This window comes from Myiozetetes cayanensis, unplaced genomic scaffold (assembly GCF_022539395.1).
Source record: "Myiozetetes cayanensis isolate MyiCay16 unplaced genomic scaffold, myiCay2020 scf6-25, whole genome shotgun sequence".
Taxonomy (NCBI): domain Eukaryota; kingdom Metazoa; phylum Chordata; class Aves; order Passeriformes; family Tyrannidae; genus Myiozetetes; species Myiozetetes cayanensis.
This window is the reverse complement of record NW_026087853.1, coordinates 31,344,540-31,365,332: the sequence shown is the minus strand read 5'-3', so window position 1 is coordinate 31,365,332 and position 20,793 is coordinate 31,344,540. Positions and strand designations below refer to the sequence as shown.

At 38.2% G+C, this 20,793-nt stretch overlaps 2 protein-coding genes across 2 annotated transcripts in view; one reads left to right on the top strand and one right to left on the bottom strand.

Moving 5' to 3' along the window:
- Positions 1-408: 408 nt before the first annotated feature.
- Positions 409-9,838, top strand: SRP14 (signal recognition particle 14). The gene is made up of 6 exons (XM_050335003.1): positions 409-510; positions 997-1,069; positions 1,696-1,808; positions 2,332-2,364; positions 2,699-4,021; positions 8,366-9,838. The coding sequence occupies exons 1-5, from the start codon at positions 487-489 to the stop codon at positions 2,786-2,788; spliced, it is 333 nt and encodes a 110-aa protein (XP_050190960.1). The 5' UTR covers positions 409-486; the 3' UTR covers positions 2,789-4,021; positions 8,366-9,838.
- The window catches only part of EIF2AK4 (eukaryotic translation initiation factor 2 alpha kinase 4), a 35,156-nt gene continuing 18,927 nt past the window's right edge, over positions 4,565-20,793 (bottom strand). Inside the window, exons 22-39 of the mRNA XM_050334966.1 lie at positions 20,714-20,789; positions 18,982-19,103; positions 18,501-18,550; positions 18,241-18,409; positions 17,640-17,756; positions 17,176-17,241; positions 16,482-16,652; positions 15,763-15,897; positions 15,528-15,635; positions 14,623-14,751; positions 13,755-13,841; positions 12,326-12,438; positions 11,507-11,565; positions 10,274-10,371; positions 8,330-8,398; positions 7,691-7,735; positions 6,458-6,582; positions 4,565-5,256 (exon numbers count right to left, since the gene is read on the bottom strand). Of these exons, the coding sequence (XP_050190923.1) occupies positions 5,202-5,256; positions 6,458-6,582; positions 7,691-7,735; positions 8,330-8,398; positions 10,274-10,371; positions 11,507-11,565; positions 12,326-12,438; positions 13,755-13,841; positions 14,623-14,751; positions 15,528-15,635; positions 15,763-15,897; positions 16,482-16,652; positions 17,176-17,241; positions 17,640-17,756; positions 18,241-18,409; positions 18,501-18,550; positions 18,982-19,103; positions 20,714-20,789 (1,794 nt within the window). The 3' untranslated portion in view covers positions 4,565-5,201. The remainder of the gene's footprint in view (positions 5,257-6,457; positions 6,583-7,690; positions 7,736-8,329; positions 8,399-10,273; positions 10,372-11,506; positions 11,566-12,325; positions 12,439-13,754; positions 13,842-14,622; positions 14,752-15,527; positions 15,636-15,762; positions 15,898-16,481; positions 16,653-17,175; positions 17,242-17,639; positions 17,757-18,240; positions 18,410-18,500; positions 18,551-18,981; positions 19,104-20,713; positions 20,790-20,793) is intronic.

Sequence of the window (20,793 nt, the reverse complement as noted above, 5' to 3'; positions counted from 1 at the left end):
CAAATCGCATCCTTCACCGCCTGCCGCACTCAGCAGGGCCCTTTGCACCGGCCGCTCCAGCACTTCCCTGGGGGTGCCGGCCGCTTCCCGCTGCGGAGGCCGTGGCACGTGCGGCTGGAGCCGAGCCCGGCGGTACCGGAGGAGGCGGTGCCCGAGGGAGGGAGGAGGCGGTGCGGGAGGGAGGGAGGCGGTGCGGGAGGGAGGAGGGAGGCGGTGCGGAGGGAGAGAGGAGGCAGTGCCGGAGGGAGGGAGGCGGTGCGGGAGGGAGAGAGGGAGGCGGTGCCGGAGGGAGGGAGGCGGTGCCGGAGGGAGGGAGGCGGTGCGGGAGGGGAGGGGAGGCGGTGCCGGAGGGAGGAGGCGGTGCGGGAGGGAGGGAGGGAGGCGGTGCGGGAGGGAGGCGGTGCCGCCCCGTGCCCGCCCCGCGGACGTGGCGCTGCGCTGGCGCTGCGGTGCGCGTGCGCGGTGTGCGGCTGCGGCGCGGGCAGGATGGTGCTGCTGGAGAGCGAGCAGGTGCGGGGCCGGGCCGGGCCGGGCCGGGCGGCGCCGGCAGCGCGGGGCGAGACCCCGAGCTCGGAGGAACCGACGGAGGGAGGAGGGTGGGGGTGGGAAGGAGGGGGATATGGGGGCCGCAAAGCATCGCGGCGCGCCGGGCCCGCGGCGGCCCCGGCGGCGTGGAAGCCGCTTCGGGGAGGGGAGCGGAGCGGGGCGAGCGTCGCTGTGCCCGGTGACTCGGGCGGGGGCGGGAGTGCCGGGGCGGCGGGGGTTGTGGGGAGCTCAGACACCGTGTTTGATTCAGAACGCCGGGCCGAGCCGGGCCGCCTCTGTCTGCGGCCTCGTGTCTTGCGGCTCCGGCGTGGGGAAAGCCGGGAGCTCGCCTTCCCTCAGGGCTGGCTCCCGCGGGATGGAGGGCGCGGGGCGAGGCAGGGCTACGCGGGGAGAGGGACTCTGCTCTGTGTGGTGCCCCACAACCACGGCCGGGTCTCTTTTCTCTTGCAGTTCCTGACGGAGCTTACCAGGCTGTTCCAGAAGTGCAGAACTTCCGGGAGTGTTTTCATAACGCTGAAGAAATGTAAGTTTCGCGTGTGGTACTCGACTAAGGAGGTGTTCCTCTACACTTGGCTGTTGTCAGCAGGTATTTTAAAAGATACAGTTGTAATCCAGGGTGTCTGGAACCAAGAGCGGTCACAGGGACAAACTAGTCTGCTGGAGTACTAATGGTACTGCCATTAGTAATACTAATAAACTTTGAGTAAGACTGTATTTCAGAGTGCAGGAGATATGGGACTTTCTGATTGTCAAACAATAATTGAAACCCACTAGATTTCTATACAAGGAGAATTCGAGTGTTGCTTTGGTCTGTTCATGTTCCTTTGGTTCCTGGCTAGCTGGCACTACCTGAGAGGCCCTGTGTGGGAGACAGCAGGATGACATGCACTTAAAGCACACTGCTGCTGGAGCAGGTGGTTCATACGGCATGTTGGGGGCGAGGATTTACTTTATTTTTTCTTAGAGATATAGCTCATGGAACTGATCCTTCTGGGGTTACAGAATAAGAGGTCTGTGAACAGTTTGTCAGTTCAGATGGCCTTAAATTCCACGGTGTTTTACAGATCATGAGCATGCTTTTAACACCTAATGTCAGAAGGCATCTGTTGATTTTAATGAAATATGGATAAACGTTCTCTTTCAATACAGATGATGGCCGAACAAAACCAGTCCCACGCAAAGGCCACGTAGAAAGTTTTGAACCAGCAGACAATAAGTGTCTTCTAAGGGCAACTGATGGAAAGAAGAAAATTAGCACAGTGGTAGGTGACAACTTTGAGTTAAAAAGATTAGTGGCTCTGTGGGTCTTTGATTTAATGCTTTGTAAGTGAAATTTCAGAAAGTATTAACTAGAAGTTGAAAACCTGACATGTGCTTACTTTGAATGAGGGTTTGGGAAAGGTTTTAGCTGACTTTAGCTCTCCTCTGTGATGTGACACAAGGAAAAATGTTGAGAAATGGTTGAGCAAATCTGGGCTGCAGCGTTTTTATGGCCCTACAAGTTAATCAAACCTTCCTCTGAATGTTCCTTCACATTCTTCCCATTTGAAAACACATGCATTAGGGATGAATGGACTCTAGAGGATTCTGTTAATCAAGTAGTATTTTCAGTTTTCTAAATGAGTGAAGTCTTGTATCAGTACAGCCTATTGACCACTGAATGTGATGAGTGGACCCAAATGCTTCTAGAGACTAGGTGCTGTCTGGTGGATAAACATGTAATGATACTTGGTTTGTAATGGAAGCCAGAGTTTTCTTGGTTAACCTTCAGTATTACTTTTCTAGGTGAGCTCAAAGGAAGTAAATAAATTCCAGATGGTAAGTTTTGTATGCCTTTTATCTTCCTTTTCTGTAGGTACTGGGAATGATCTGTTGGAATTGCTGCACAGCTGTGAATAGGTTGATTCTGTGCTGAACTGCTATATAGATTGACCTTAGATCACCCATCCATCTGCATTTGTTTAAAAAAGATTGTGTTTTATTTTATCTGACTTTGTGTATTGGTTTAGAAACAGTATGCTTGCAGTGCATGGTTTAAGAGCATTATTCTGAGAATGCAGATAACTATCCCTTAGTAATATGTACAATGTTACTTCTCACGTATTATCATTTAAGTATTTGGGTTTTTAAATGGTTCCAACTGTTGTTTCAGGCATATTCAAATCTGCTGAGGGCTAACATGGATGGCTTGAAGAAAAAAGACAAGAAAAGCAAAACCAAGAAAAGTAAAGCAACACAGTGACAGAACAGTGTCCTACCATCACCATAACAGACCTGACCCTCACTCAAAGCAAAGTCCATTTCTTTTTGAGTTACCACTTGTCTTTGGCTTTCCTTCCAGCAGGATACTGGGATATGATCAGTACTTTTGTTTAAACTGGCAGCAGAGGTGCTTTCTTTGGATTGTTGTATGGCCAGGAGTATGTACAGTGTTATACTAAAATAGCTTTAGAAGTTTTGTACTTATACTGCTGCTGTTTGTAAAACCTGTTTGGGGGGGTAACAGAGGGTGAAGAGAAATGCACCACACCAGAAACAAAATAAGACTGGAGGAGGAGTCCCGGTGACAGATGCCCAATTTCATACCTGAGCCTCAGTAATAACAGGGAGAGCAGGTGCCAACATATTATCAGGAACAGCTGCTTTCCTGTTTGTGTGTCTTAATCTGAGGGACATGTCTACATCATGCAGTGTGGATATCCTTAAGGCAGCCAGCACAATGCTGGAGCTCTTGCAGAGCCAGGCAGCTGTGCCTTTACTCCATGCTGACCAAGTTGTGCTGTCCCTGGGTGGGAAGAGGGTAGGACTTTGCATCATGTTCCCTTCAGACATGGCTTTAAAAATGCTCATGTCATCTAAACTGTTATTTTTTTTAAACGTCATCCTTCAATATATTTGGGGATCTGAATTTTCCTTCCTTCATATGAGCAGATGTAAAAATACTTAATTGTTCCTATTAAACATAATGAAAAATGGATTTGGTTGTAATGACTTGTCTCAGTGAATAGCTAGGAATGGCACAGTTATCTGTGCCTTTAGGATTCACTCTGCTGATGCTGCTTTGGGTGTTGCTCTTACAACTTTCACACTTCTGAGAAGTTCTTGGGTTTTTCTTTAAAGTTACCTCTACGTATTTTAACTCTGCATTCCTCTTTACTAAAAGAGCAGAGCAGAAATTAGTAAGCAGGTATTTCTTAGTGCAATGAGCCTGCAGTGCTAAGGGCAGTCATTTGAGTTAGAGAAGGAAAGAAGTGTAAGCTGTTTAAACACCAGTATATTTCCAGAAATCCCTAACATTTCTGCATATTCATGCCAGTATTTGATGTGAAATACTATTCACAGTTAACTATGGCTGCTGTATCCTATCTTCAGATTCTCAGCTTCATTTTTCCTGATGGGGTTGTGCTACTTGCTTCAAGAAGATAATTATAATATTCCCATCATTACTGACTTCAAACTTAATCTGACAACCCAGGTAAGGAAAGCTAGTTCAAAAATCTGGTTATGCCTCAAGCACATGCAGATTACTCTTTCTTTTAGGTTTAGATCCTGCAGGTCTGAAATAAGTACTTGCTTCTGTTAGGTCTTCGTCTCACAGAAGCTTGATTTAAATGCAAAAGTACAGACAGGACAAGCACAGGCAGCCAGGCTTGTAACAGCTCTCAATCTGAAATCTACCATATTTTATATATAAATTAAAACGGGAGGTTTAAAAAAGAAAAGAAAGCAATCACACACCAAAAGCTTGTAATGCATATTTCAAGAAGGCTCAGTAGCTAAACCTTTTATTACATAAAAATTCTTCAAAAAAGTTTAAAACAGTTTGTCATAGTTGAAGGCAATTTATCCTCTCTAGTTCTTGAACTGAGGTTTCCCATTGCAGTACTACTGTTGCATAAAAGGCAGTCTGAAAACTATTTTACAAAGTGAGTCTTACATCTGTACAGCTGATTTTTGTAGCATAAGGGGCAAGAATTACATGGTGATACATAGCTGTGGCTATAGTCAGACTCCTTAATTGCCTATAAAACATTTATTTCCACATTTTGACATAATACAGTTTTACATTTGTCATGGTTTAGGAATGGTATTCTCCAGTAAGGCTGCTGTGCTTTAGGAATAGTGTTCTCCAATTTAGTGCTTCCGCTGAAATCATGTGCCTCTTGCTACCCCCCCTTCTCTCTGGCAGGCTGGAGAGCAGAATCGGGGGCACAAAAGGTAAAGATCACAAGCTGAACTAAGCATAATTTACTGGAAACAGAATAATTTACTGGAAACAGCAACGAGATATGAAAACAAACAGGAACAGCAACAATACTAATGACAGAGGATACAAGAAAGAGGCAAACGTTTGCCACAAAAACAATGCCTGACCGCTCCCTCTGCCATGCTATGCTGACCTGGAAGGGACTCCTCTTTGGAAGAGACACCTTCCCCCTATAGAATAATCTCTGAGTCCTGGCCACACCTTCTCCCCCCTACAGCAAAACTTATCCCTGTACTGGCCGGAACCAGGAAAATATACATGAAATTCAATTTGGACACAGATAAAGGCACTACTTGCCCATCTTGCATTATTACAGCTATTTGAAATTCCTTTTGACAAAACACTGTTGTCTACTTTTAAGAGCATCCCATAAAAGATGCTTTAAGTACTAAAACAAAACCTTGTATTCGTCTCGGTAACTGTACAGGATAAGGGCAGGAACCCTGCAGAGGGAAGAAAAAAAAAGACAGTTTTAAAACTTTGAAACTGCAGGTTCAAAAGTTACAATTCCTGGGACAAATCAGCACAGTAAGATAACAGCAAAGACTGAGTAGAAAAAAAAAATCAGCGAGTCTTTGTTAGGCTGTCACTGCAATTCTCCCCTTCATCCTCTTTCAGCTGATCTAGCCTGTTCAGTTTTCATTCAGTGATCTATAGGTTTATGACTACGCAGTGCTCAGGTATCAAATGGGAATGTAAGACTTCAGGGACTGCATTACATTCATACCCAACACTGTATGGAATATTATTTGTATGTAATAACTGGGTTCTGTTGCTCACAGCCCTGCAAGCCACAGGGAGAAAAACAAATGCTTCACTTGCTCTTTAGTTGCCATAGTAAATGTTAGCAAACATGAAGGATTTTGGTGCATCTAAGAAATAGGAACCAAAGTAAGGTTTTAGTCTTATTTAAAGGTTAAGTAGTACAGCCAAGTGCAACATAGATTTAAGAAAATGCGTGAATACCTGTACATACAACAGTTGACAATTTGAGGTTTAAAACTGGATGTGTGCAGATTATCTGGACTATCTGGGTTTCAGCCTTGCCAGAATCCAGCAAGGAGTTGAAGTTGAACATATATGCTTTTATGCTTAGAAAACAGAAACGGGCTTTACTGTACATGCTTGCTTGAAGCTGGGCACTCTTAGCTGTGCCTAACTGCCGTTGTATTATTTCAAAGCAGGAGGAATTAAATGTGCTCATGAGTTTTAAAAGGCAAGCTGAGTCCCTCTGATCAGGAAAGATACATGCCTATATGTATACCATCATATATGTACACTGTATTTACACAGAAGTATATCTATTAGGTATAGCAGTATATCTGACTGCATAGAGTTGTTTGCTATTCAGTTTTATTAGCACAGCAGCAAGTGCGATAAAAGTGGCAATACATTTCAGAGTTTCTTGAAAGGGCTTATAAAAAATGAAGAATTTACATGGCCAAGAATTTACATTTTACCAGTAAGTGAGGGTTAGATGACCACTAAACTCTTCCCATACTTTTCAAGGAACTATACTGAATATTTATTTTTGCTTCAGGGAGAGGGGAAAGAGGAGGACAAAGTAGGAGCAACTTATTTAGCAGTCTGAATGCAGGAATAATTAAGGTGGTTTATGTACCTGTAAGAGCTTAACAAATTTACCTCTTTTCCATTTTGATACTGTAAATTTCATCACAAATTGCTTGTAAGTATGAACATCTCTGTTTGGGCCATCGTGACATCAGCTGTCTCACAGTAGCATCAAAGGCTTGTCTATCTCCATCAAGCTAAGAAAAAAAATTGACAAGGAACTTGTCTTACATTCTCTTGTGAAGGAAATACTTTACCAGATAGCATGCAGTCTTCTCAATATTGTGTAATGTCAATGCTCCTTAATTAAACAGCTTTCAAAGAATATGGATACCAACACCACCTGCAACTTTATTAAGAATTTAGGGATCAGTTTCTTAAAAAACTTTAGTGCTAAAAAGGCATAAGCATTGAAAATGGCTCTATCAGTTTTGTGGTGCTGGACAGAATATAATAACTGTGATATAATGGTGATCAAAAATGAATGATGCAAGCTAATAGTGCGCATGTATTTTTTTTTAAACTGAAAGCTGATAAACTATCTTCATGATTTGGGCAGACTGGATGAACTAAATATTTTGAAAATGTCTTGAAATGTTTCACTGCATTTTGATTACCAGACAAGCACTGCTTCAGAGCAGCAAATGAAAGGTCTGGAAGTACTAAATGCACTTCCAGGATGCCCTTCTTGAGTTTGTTTTTTTTTCCAGCAGTCGGGGAGGCATCCATCTTGCTAGTAAGAGCTTCTGACTTTAAACATAGTGCTGTCATTGGAGGAAAGAAGAAAGCTTTGTCTTTGGTGTTGTCATCCCCCCCTTGTCCACCACTGAGCAGTTCCCAAGTTCTTAAAGGTGCCAGTATAAAAGTTACACATTCGCTTTTTATCTTGGCTTCACTAAGAGATGTTTCAACTACTGTACTTGAAACTGCCTCTGTATTTTGGGTCCTGCTTCTTTAACAGCTTCAAGAAGCATCTTTGCTGAAATGGCTATTAATGCTTACTGGTTTCTGAAAAAGTACAGTTAAGACTTAATTTCAGTTAACTATTCTTTGGGAAAAAACCCAGAGCTTTGGATTAGGACTTCCTAATGCTGTTTTGTGTAACTTGTGATATTTGACAAAAATGCTTTTCTAGTCACAGTCAAGCACCTTGGGTAAAAAAGTCCTTCCAAGTTTCAAAACCTAATTCAAAGTCCTTGAAAGAAAAAAACTACAGTGGGTGAATTTTACATTCCACTTCATTAGGAACAGAATTTATCATCTATTGTTTAATTAGAGTTTTAACAACAATACTTAAATGCCTACCTCTAACGATAAGAAGTGTATCACAGTTGCTTTTGGCAGATCTACCTGTAAAAATACCAAGAAATCAGTACTTAACAGTTCTCTGTTCAATGAGTTTGCCAAGGGAGCCAGAATTTTTGATTTCCAAAGAAGTACTCATGCTGATAGAACTAGGAATTTACAAATGTTTTAATAATTTTAAACACAGTATTCATGACAGATTCCATTACGGAAAGTTCCAGATAGGTGCCAGCAAATAGGCAGTATGTTTCCTGAAAAGCATATACCATTTTAAAGGCCTTTGTGACACTGTCAGTGAAGTCTAAAAACTATATACAGACAAGAGCTACGTTGATTTAAATGGAAGTGCAAATCTAGCAGGAACAAGTTATTAAACCTACCACAGTAGTTAGTATAATTACAGCTTAAGAGCTTATAACTAAATACTTTTAAAATTTTGTTCTATGCAACTGTCCCATACATCCCTTTAATGCTTTTCAAGTATTAAAGAAACAGGCCACGGGTCTTATTTAACCAGAAGTTTCGTTCATTTGGTATCTCTGAAGTGAGGCGACTGGCAGCAGTTTGTTCCAGAGAGGAACTGCATCATCCATTTCAATTAAAAATTTGAAATAATTCAGGCTTCTGCCAAATACTTACAGCTAAAATGTCAATCTCACTTGTTTTCTGTTGCAGGCTAGAAATGAATGTCTGAAGTCTTGTTTGGACCTAGGAACAAAAGATGGGCAAAAGTAAAATACCCTGCTTGTGTGATAATGGGTCGTAAGTGCTGATTTTCTATTTCACAGATGAGAACAGAAGAGGCTGCTTCTAACACAAGGTGTAGAACTATATAGTATTTAAATTAAAATTCATGCTTAATATAATTTCCAGTAACAACGTCACAATAATCCTTGAGAGAGGAAGGAGACTGGGGCTAAGCCACTCTCGCAGCAATTGTAAACACTTGCCAACACTGGCACGGTGCTAAAGCTGACAGAACCAACCACACGTTACAACGTGGGTGCTCACATACCTAATGAAAACTGCCTTTCTGTTTCTGTGCAGAGGATAACTTGTCACAGGAACGTGAGAACCTGTGACTGGATACCGTGAATCATCTCTAGCTGAAGGAGGACTGATTTTGAAAGTCAAACCAAAAAATGGGTCATGCCTTGTAACGCTTTTCCAGAGCAAGCTAATGGTCCTGCGAAGGTAGCACTTTACAAATGTAGTTGCAGCCTTGCATTATGTTGTCTTTTCTACCTTGGAAAAGTTGCTTTTACATATTCAGAACTTAAAATAGTAAGTCTATTTAGCTCAAAGCTCAGAGAATAACATTCATTCGTTTATTTGGGTTTCCAGAACTATTTATAGGGGAGATTTTTTTGTTGCACATCCAAGTTGGGTGGAGAAGATTACAGTTCTGGTTTATCATATACTCTAAATATCTTGAAGTTAATAATCCTAAAGGAGAAAACTCTGAGTTTGTTTCCAGCATCACTGAATCTCTTCTACATTACTATAATGTAATGTTTTAGGCAGGGTTGTGGGTTTTGATTTTGTTTTTGGTTGGTTGGTTTGGGGTTTTTTTAAAGCTGCAATTTTTTCTTAGGCCTTTAGTTTTAAGACAACAGAATGAAATAAAATACATAGAGTATCTGTTACAAACATACTGCTAATTAGAAGTATGATGAACTTGCACCTTTGTGCTGGTTTTGGCTGGGTTAACTTTCTTCACAGTGGCTAGCATGGGGCTGTGTTTTTGTATTTGTGCTGTATCAGGACTGAAAATACAGACATGTTTTTTTTTTTTTTGCTGAGCAGGGCTTACACAGAGCCAAGGCCTTTTCTGCTTTTTGTACTGCCATGCTGGCAAGGGGGCTTGGGGCGCTGGGAGGAGACACAGCCAGGACAGGTGACCCAAACTGACCAAAGGGATATTCCACACCATATAACATCATGCTCAGTACATGAAGCGAGGGGAATGGGGGGGACCTTTGGAGTGATGGTGTTTGCCTTCTCAAGTAACTGTTACACGTGAAGGGGCCCTGCTCTCCTGGGGATGACTGAACACCTGCCTGCCCATGGGAAGCAGTGAATGAATTCCTTGTTCTGCTTTGCTTGTGTGTGCAGATTTGCTTTCCCTATTAAAATGTCTTTATTTCAGTTTGTGAGTTTTCTAGCTTTTATCCTTCCAGTCCTCTCCCTGATCCTGCTGGTGGGGGAGTGAGCAAGTGGCTGCATGGGGCTTGATTTTGCTAGCTGGGGTTAAATCACAAGAACCTTTAACACACTTCAGCATTTATGGATGGGGAGGGAAAGACAAAAAAAGAAAAAGAAAAAAAGGGAACTTCCAGAACCAAGTAAAATAAGATTTCTAATATGTATGCACAAGAATGGCTAAACCACAATCTCCAACGTCCAAAACATTAAAAAAAAGGTGGTCTTTGCCTTCAACATTCTGTGTTGTTCCTAGTTTATTTTCTGAATAATAAACAAATAGGATGAATTTGTGTAAGTCAGGTAATAATGGAAATATGAATTCTACCATTCCTTAACTTTTAAGGAACATTTCTTAATATTTAATTGATGTGTGTGTACCTGAATTTCTTGACGACGCCTGGCACTGGCAGATAATTTTTCAGGAGCTATAACACTAACGTTAGGCACTACAAGAGTTCCGTGTGATTCAAATACACCTAAAATGCAAACACAGATTATAAACTAAAACTTACTTTATACAAGAAGTAATAAGAAACAGAAAATTCACAAATATTAACAAGATAAAATCTGTGTATATATTCAGGGTTTGAAAAGCTGCTGAAAACCTCCAAAGCCTGACAGGACAGTAAGATGTGCATGTAAATTCTCAAACACTCATTTATGACTTTGAAGGACTGGTTGTTAAGACTAAAAAATCTGGTATTTTACATCAGTTTTCCCTGAAACTAATAAGATGTTCCAAATGGCTTCCAATGGCTTTACAAAGGAATGCAGCATACCTAACATCAAAAAAAGAAAAGCTATTTACAAGGAAGAGGCAGCTATTTAATGCTCAGTCCCACTGCAGAATCAATGACAAAACAAAGAAAAAACCCCAGCTCCCCCCAGTAATTAAAATTTGAAATACCTTATTTTGAAATTCAAATTGCCACTTCTGGTAATTACATACACAAAAAAACCCAAGTTAAACATGGCCACCTCTCTCCCTCACTGCTATGCAAGCATGTGCGTGAAACATTTCTTTAAAACAGCCACCACCACCCTCTATATCAGTGCTTAATAAAATAACTATCAAGAATACCAAACGTTATCCACACAATAAATACTTAATATTATTTTTATACATAAACTCATATCATCAGACTAAGGAGTGCAAATCCATAGCTAGAAATGTAAAGGCATTTTCATTTGAAAAAAAAGTTATTTTTAGATTTTTTTAGTAGGTCAATGTACATGGGACTCAACACTGTAACAATCACAGTTCAAGATACTTTTTATCAGGATGACATTTAATTTCTCCTCAGCTGGGAAAGTTTGTGGCTTTGGCTTTCCCCGCCTCCTGGATCACTGCATCAATGAATGGTTGTATGGAGAATATTCTGTTCATTGGTCTAAGCACTTAGTTTGGAGAAAAATTCAGTTTTACATCACTTGGAACAAGATTTGAGATTAAGAGGCAGTGTCTCTAACCAGAAGCTCTGCTATAAATTATCTTCTTACTCTGATTTGGGTAATATCTTTAAAATTAATTGTTCCAACAATATTTTCTTGTAAAATAGTTTTTGAGCAGAAAGAAAAAGTTTGTATGTCCTTAAACTAGATATTAAATACCTGAAATATTAGTAAACAATCCCTTTTGATTTGGTACTGGAAGATTATCTGAGGTTTCTCTAAAAATAAACAAAGACAGTTAAGGAAACAAACAATAATAAAGAAATACTGTAATAAGACAATAGTTTCAGATTATCATACATACTTATTTAATTCCAACAGATGAATTAGTTTACAGACACTTCCTACCACATATCTGTAGATTAAATTCTATTCTTGAACTGACAGGAAATCATACAAAATTACATCAAAAAATCAGGTCTAGAAGAAATGCTTCCTATGGATACAAAAAAATGTGCTCCCAGTCATGCAAGAGTGATTTAGATCTTAACACAAAAATATATTATGATAATAGTCTCTCTGAATTATTAATTTAATCTACTTCTTACAGGTTTCTGTGACAGAATACTAAGGTATCAAAGTAGTATTTATACTTAAGAGCATGCATATTCAAAGAAGCTTTCAATTGTAAGTTTGAATCCATTTACCTTCCACATTCAAGAATCATTAAAAGACAAATTTGCCAGTGTTATTACAATCATAGTTATTGCATTTCTCTGTTTAGTAGTACCAAACAAGGGTTTTTCTATTCTCTTTTCAGTGTCTAGAAATAAGGTAACGTTTAGAAAGAATGATTTTCTTTCACAGCTTCTGACAGATCCATTACAAAACACCTGAGAATCAGGTTAGTCATGAAGTGAAATGCCAAGACTGGCAGAGGCCAGAGAAAGGAGAATGAGACATGGGTAGTAGGAGACATCAACGACCTGTACAAACTACTGCTTGAGTTCAGCATTTACCATATGTTATGCTACTTACCTACTACATCTTTCATCACCGGTTTTCGTTTTCAGCTTCTGGATCAGGTGATCTACTAAGTCAGATTCTAAAATCCTTTTCTCCGTCTGTCTGTCTTTCTCAAAGGACTTCACCTACGATGTAGTTCAGTGGTTCTTAAGATTGTTGATTCTTAAAATGGTATATGAACAAACTTATCAAGTTTAATCAAAACCAAACTGGATTATTCATCCATAAAAGATGAAACAGTGAAAGGTAGGGAGGTATCATCATTACCAATCAATCACTGCCCATTAAATCTTTGATTAGACTTTTTTTTTCCCCAACCAACTGATTTTTTTCTGTATTCCCAAAGCTTAAACTAGCTTGGCTACCTGTATTTAATATGTGGTAATTAAATTTTTAACAGAAGGGTTTATGGGTATAAATACCATATTATTAATAGCATATTTTTAATTAAGCAATTATGTTAGAATAAGGCCGCCTTTCAGTTTGCAAGAGTTAAACTCAACCACTCAAAACTTAAGCATCTGCACCATCTTTACTGGCAAGAGATTAATCACTAACAACACCACTCACTTCATCAGCATATTCTTTCTTGGTTTTGCTTCAATAAAGCCATATTTAAAAGAAAGCTCTGTAATAGTCTTGTGGAAGACTTTGATATATCACATTCTCATCATCAAGATCTACTCATTCATACAATTAATGCAGTTATTTGCTATCTCTGTTATAATAACAAAGATAGTTAACAACAAGTGAAAAATATTTTAGTAAGGTACATTGGCTTGGTAAAATGTCCGTACCAGATGCTGTCAAACAGTTACTATATTTTAAAAGAATGAATCTTTACTCAAAAAAAAAAAAATGTTTTCTCTAATGATACAGAATATTTTAAAACTTTTAACTTCAGAAAAAGGTAGCAGAACCACAGGCTGCAGAGTACAGAATGTGGTAATTCATGTTGTGACACAGTCCACTGTTTGCATCTTAACTTAAGCTTACAGAGGTGAGCAGTGTGATTCTGACTTTGCCTGTCTGAACTACATTTTTAGATTTATATTTTAGTTGTATTTATTTTGCAACATGAAAAGCTGCCAACTAGAAAGATTGTTAACTAATTAATTGTGCAGATTCAAAAAAATCAGAGACAAGAGAAACCTTGTTCCATATAAAACCACCAATAACAAAGTCAAGCAATGTTTGCACTAATCTTCGGACTTTCCTAGAAGAAAGTAGGTCTGTGAATAACAGTGTTATGAAGGGATAAAATGCAGTATTCTTCAGAAGAACATTCTACCACTTAACAACTGAAACTGTATTTACCTCAACTTCACCTGCTTAAGTATAATTAATATTATATTAATCATAACAATCATAAAAAATAAAATAATGTAGAAGAACAGATTATAAACCTGAAACACCAAACATCGTCTGGTCCTACACTTACCTTCACATGACTTCCTTCTTTATCTGACACAAGAGCTACATATGTAATCCCAGAGCATCTGCAGTATTCCTGCAGTTCTTCCTGGGACTAAAATTTGAACAGGAGAAGGAGAATGGGAAAGAAATTTGACAGGTTATAAAATGACCACTTAAGTAATCAAAGTCTCCTATCTTTAAAATAACTTGATATGCAACAGTTACACTGCTTATATGAGCTCCTGAGAGAGAAAAGCTTGATTAACAACTCCAGGAGATGAAACTTCATTATGCATATATTTATCCACCTAATGCTCCTTAAAAATTGAAATGTAAATCTATACTTATACAAAGAGGAAGTCTAGGCCCTGCAGTCCTAGTTCTCACATGGAAGAGTTAGCTCTATCTAGAAATGCAGGGTCTACATAATTGTAAAAATGTGCAGTGTAACATCAATCAACACTTACCACCCTGCTGGCTGCAGCTTTCAGTAATAGCTCAGTCCTACATAACTGGTAGTCTGTCACAAAAACTGAAGGCAGCTCGGTTTTCTGTAAAACTGAGGCTGACCTACAACATCCTCAGTGCTGATCTTACTGTAAGGGCTTGCTATGCTGACTTACTCAGCACTGGGTTACAGGACAGCATTAGACAGGGGCAAGAACTACCCAAATCTTCGTTCCTTATGAATCACACAAAAAAAAAGCCAAACAAACCTGAAAAGCACCCCCAGCCCCCACCAAGAAGATCATAGGAAAGGCATATAATCTGGATTTTTTCCAATTCTGAGCGATTGAAACTGTTGTAAATGGCAAAAGAAATATGGTATCTGGTTGCACTTATCTTATAGAACAAAAATACAGTTAGTTAACACATGGAGATAGAAATTCTACCTGGGACCAGTCATACATTATTTCAGCTGGAATTCCTGCAGTCCAGAGTTTCTGAACAATATTGATAGCTCTACCCATTGACATCTGACCAACACTTACGACCAGCAGGTCACAAGAACTGACAGAAACCTGATGGGAAAGTAAAAACAAGGAGACAATATTAGTCACAAGACCACCTTTTCCCCTTCATTAGCCAGTTAAAGTAACAAAGAAGGATAAATATATCAACGTTTGTCAAAATGCATGAAACCAGAAAAAAACACAAAAACAACCAAAAGAAACACAACAAAACAAAGTGGTTAGATCCACCTCTTTCTAGAGCTACAATCTACCTAAGCATGTTTAAAAGTCATTGAAGCTTAATCTTTGACACAAAGCATCTTCACAGCCTCAAGTATTGCAAAGTATTCCAGCCTATTCTGTTCTCTCCTTCCCACTTGGCTTAGCAATGTTCATTATGAAGAAAAATTAGTAAAATACACATTCCACAACCAAGTGAAGTTGTTTGACACTGTACAAAATTCTCAAAGTTTTCTTCCATTTCCACTTTCTATATTTTTATACAGGGAGAAGTAGTAGGGGAAAAGTAACACTAAATACCTACAGTTGTACTCTTCCATCTGAAAGAATACACAGGCTGAGAAAAATGGGACATTTAAATTGAAAATAAAAAGCTGTAAGCCTGAAGATCCCTTCTTCCCCTAACTTTCATTTTACTAAATAATTTTACATAGAGAAACACAAAAGAAAACAGGTCATCTTGATGTCTGCCTTCTATTTCAGTATGGTATTATTTTAGTACACATCCGAACATCTTATTTTTTGCCCATCTGTAACTACATTTAAGTTACTGAACTGTCAGAAGTCAACAAACAAATCCCCCACTTCCCAGATAAAAGACTTACAGAATCCTCTACACTGGAAACAGCAGCAGTTATTTTGTCTATAGCTATGCTGACTCCAACAGCTGAAGGAACTGGTCCTACCGCCTGTGGCCCTCTAAATTGTGGAATCTCAAAACAAGACAAAAACAAAATGGAAGACCAAATAGTTATCTTGGCAAAATGACAAACAGGCTTCCCCTTTTTTTATGGGTTACAAAAAAAAAATCTAAATTCATTAAAAGAGATGAGTACATACCAGATGATCATATCTGCCCCCTGCAGCAAGAATTTCAGGCACGGTTCTTTGTCTTCTTTTGATGTATGCTACAAACTGAAAGATAATACCATTGTGCTGCTGTATCTTGTAAACCAGTCCCAGATTTATAGAGATCTGTAAAATAAAAATGAATATGTGCACATATATAATTAATTTCCTGTTAGCACTATGAATTGAAAACAGTGTTTTCACATAAGGAAGACATATGGAAACACTCATCTCCAGAAATCTAAAATACAATGAAAAATAAGGAAATGATGCTTTAATCTTAATGCATCCCAAGAAACCTACAGCAAAAAAACCCAACAGCAAGCCTCAAGGAAGGTGGAGGCCTTTAGTAGTCATCAGATTTCTGTATTTTAAAAATATTTATAGTTTGTTTCAAAATTTAATAAAAACCATCCTTTATGCTCTAAGTAATGCCTTCAATCTTGGTTGGGTAAAAAAAGAGTCTGTCTTTCATCTGATAGAAGATAAGCCACAGACTTATGACTGGAAGAGTCTTTTTTAAAATGCATCCTTAAAAAAAAAAAAAAAGAAAAAAAGGAAGAAAAATTAATGCCAATATTATCACAGCCATCAAAAGACACTTTGATGTGCTTTTTCTGCTCTAAAATATCATTACTTTGTTTCCTGGCGAATTACAAGGCCCAGCAGCCTGTAAATCCATTAATTTATTAGCAGAGTATTTTACAAACCTGAAGTTTTATTCCCAGTTGCTTTAACAGACCAATGATTTCCTCTAAATCCTTCATGCCATGTTTCAAGAGCTGAGTGACACCTGGCTTTTGTTTTATCATTGTGTTTAAAAATGGAAATACATTACTTGCTTCTCCCTTCTGCTCAATGAATCTGTAGAGTCGAGAAAGCTAAAATGGAAAAATAAAATTATAAACATTTGTAGGAACACAGACAGTGCTCATAATGGGTCACATCTAAAAAAAAAAAAAAAAAGGAAAAATATCTGCCTTTTTTGTTTGTTTTGCTTAGACTCCTGTTTTTACCTAGTGAGTTGAGGAAAGGAATACACAGACACAAGTCTCAGAGTGGCCAGAAATTAACTCTTTATTCATCAACATTTGCAGAAATTTTTTTTAAAGTTTGTCTCAGTTTGTTTTACTAAATACCACTGTACAGGATTCCATTTACCCTTTATTAGTTTCCACAGCCTGAAAAATATGTTTAAAGAAGAAACCTAAACAGTTGTGATACCGTCTTCCAGAGAAAACACAGAACAAAGTCAGACTACTTGGAAAGAGACTGATCTATTTTGAACAGCACAAGTAACAGGTTATTTTTCTTACTATCATTGATTAAATTACAAAGACAATAAAATATTACTGACTTATGGGAAAATTAAAGGGAAATGAACATTGAATTAAAATTACTTACACTATTTGACGTGAGAGAAAGATTACAGAATTTAGCTTCCACCTCCCTTTTAGTTAGCTTTTCAGTCTACAGGAAGAACAGATTCAAATGGCATTTTATTGGGTTTTATGCATTATGTAACTATTCAAATGAATTTCATCTATATTCTCTGCTTATAAATTAGAAAAAACCAACTCGATATTAAAATAAGTTTTAAAGTTTATATTGACTAGTCTGCCAGTTCTTAATTATACAGGTGAATGATTCTCTCATAAGTATATATTAAAATAATCATCTTAAACCACCCCAACCCAGAAGTAAGAGAAAAGTAATTAATCTATGTTTACAGCTCACAGATAGCCAGCCTTTTTATATATCAACAGGATATTCCTGGTTATGCTGGCAGTGGGCTTTTAGATAGCTCCAGAAAACAGGATACTCTGTAGCGGTGATTATAGAGATTAGATTAATAACTAATGCCTTACCACAGCATCATATAGAATGATGTAGACTTGACTGAGTTTGTCCTCTGGTATCCCACAATGCAAAAGTATAGCTTTCAGTAAGGCCGTGTGGTTCAAGTAAATACTGTAATTTCTTTCCTAACAATGTATAAAACAGAAAGAAAAGCAAAAAGAAATGAAAAAACCAAGTTTTACTTGTATTCTGCTTTGCTTAAAAAAACCAAACCCCACACAAAACAAAGAAGCTTCCTAAACGTTTAGTAATAGTTCAAAACTAACTTCAAACCTCTTCTTTCACTACCTTATCTTCCATCTATAACTAAAGAATGGCAAATCTTGTCCCATTCCACAGTAATCAGTTGCCTGACAGCAAGAAGACATTATTTCAATGGCACTGTAAAGGATTCAATTAATATTTATTTTGCACATAAACCCACGCTTCTTTTTAAGTTGACCTACAAAACATATTTTTTATTTAAACGACAGTGTTCTATAACTGACTACTAATAAAAAGTGAAAGTAGTTCTGGAAGTATCCTTTTGAAATACATTAGACTAAATATCTACTTAGATTAAATTTTTAGGATAGAAAAGAGAGCAAAGGGGCTGATTAGACAATCTACCTGTAGCACTGAAAACTCTTGAATGATTTCTGAAATGGCATAAATTGTTTCTGCTATAGGCAAAAAGCTATTTCCAGTAGATGTAACGATGTCAAATGCACATTCTAGGAGTTCTTTGGGATGACAGCGGTCTAACTTCCGAGGTCTGAAAACTCGCTCTATACAGTATCTAAAGAAAACATTGAAGAATGAATCAACCTCTTCAGGAGTCACTGTCAAAGCACAGTATCCATGCAAAACATCACCTCCATGTCTCTTACCTTTTCAAGTTTGATATGTTATTTCTAGCTACAAATCTTGCAAAAGGAATCTGAAAAACAAAATACATGAAAATTGTTGAAACAAAACACTCAGTCTGACTGGACTCTGTACCTGGAGATGAATTACTACAGTGCAGTTACACTTGTACTCTCACATGTGAAATATAATGCCTTAAATACTTGCCATAACCAAGTAATATTAATCTAATCATCCTTGCTGCGAGTTTTAAATAGAAACACTATTTTCACCTATGTGTTAAAAAAAAGAAATAAGTCTATTTCTTTGATATGTCATCAGGGCTCCAGCTGTCAAGACTAGGAGTCAAAAACAGGAGTAGAGGAACAGACATAGAAAGATACACTACTTCAGCAGTCAGAAGAATAAGCCTAAACCAAATCTGTAACTAGTGAATCAAAGGAATCTGCAAACACCATAGCACACTTCAAACCCAGCTTTGCCTACAGAGATCATACTACTTACCCTGAGGTCATAAGGAAGCATTACCAGCATCCCACTGTGATCCATGAAATATGAAGCTTCATTATGTTCATATAGTTTCCTATTTCTGGGCATTAGCAGTGGAGTATGAAGCTTGATGGCTCCTGCACAAATATCAGAAAATACTATTCTCTCATTTCAGAAGTAACATCTGCTTTTTACCAGTTCATCAACAACCTTGCAGGGCATGATAATCTAAATCCATGCATTTTAAAAATTACATTAAGCGTATTTAATAGACTTCCCTCTTCCACAATTAAACAAAGGCATAAAACAAATTTTGATGTTCTATCTCGCAAGTTTCTTGGACTCAGCAGGCAGCCCACAGAGTAAAAGAGGAGACTGCCAATTCCACAGCCCAGCAGAATTCCTCACCTTGCCACCCCTCCTTAAACACCACCGTTCACAAAGGCATGCATACGAAACAGATGAGCATCTCTGCAGTTACCAGCAGTACTCGCTTTGGTCTAGAGGCACCTTCCACACAGAACAAATGTTGTCTTAAAAACATACTAGAAGTGCTTATGTATAATTTTAAAACCTCAAATACTTTTTTTCCTGGCTATGTTTTGCAACCATCTATCTGTATGAAACTCATCTTCATTGAAACCTTACTATTAATAATATCTGTAATCACTGAAAAATATTTTCCTGTTTTAAATTCCCTAGTGATTCCCTAGAAGCTTAACTCGTGTTTTCAATTAGATTTCAACATAAACTTTTAAATCAGAAACAAAAAGCTCCATATAGAAAGAAAGTGTTCTAAACATTACAGATGGCAGATACAATCTAACAGAAAAAACCAATACATATGCAAACCCTCCCCATTTTTTTCCCAAAAGAATGAAAATATTTCAGTTTCTAAAATGCTGACAAACGCCTTCCAAAGTCTGCCAAGCTTTAAGGGGAAGGAGGGGAGAGAGCAACTTATTTCTTGACATCACATTTCTCAGTTTCCTATTCTTCTGTATTGCCAAATTTTCATCATGTTTAATGAGGTTATGATATATTAAGAAATCTTACAGTTTATATTTTAAAATTCTCTATATTCATATAAAATAGTAACATGAACACTTATAAACCAACACAATTTATAAGTGTGACAGCATTTGCATAAGTCTTCTTCCTCTCAAAAAATAATTTTAAGCAAATACTATTACTAATGACTGGACAGATTCCTGGAAATTAAAATAAAAGACTACTAAACATCATAGCATCAGCTTTGGCTCAGGAAGTTCCTGAACAGCAAGGCATTGCCAAGAGTAGTATTACTCAAAGTACCACTATATGCTTGCTGTTTCCACATTCTTTCTTATGCCTTTCCCATTCAGGTGATGTTCAGAGAGAGGTTATGGTGCTACATGGATGCTTGGTCTTTCACTCTAGAACTACCCTTATATTCAGATCCAGATTTTGTGTAACTCTCCTTACCTTAAAAGCTCATACTGACTTATCAGAACAACCACATACATTCAAAAACATAATTAGGATTTTCACTGTTCTTTTTGTAGAAAATGTGAATCTTTCAGATTTGATATAAGTAGCTATCACTGGGATGACAAAATAACAGCAAAAAATATTATAAAAACTTCAAATGATGTGCAGCTATTGAACATACTTTCTGACTCCTCTAACAGCAGTAAAAACCATTCCATTCTCTTAAATCCACTCAATCACGAAAAAGGAAATGAATGACTTTTGTAAACACACCCACCGTGTCTTTTAAATATCCGGCTGACAATCTCACATACATGCTGCTGTATCTTGGCTGCCCAAACAGAAAAACTACCCTGA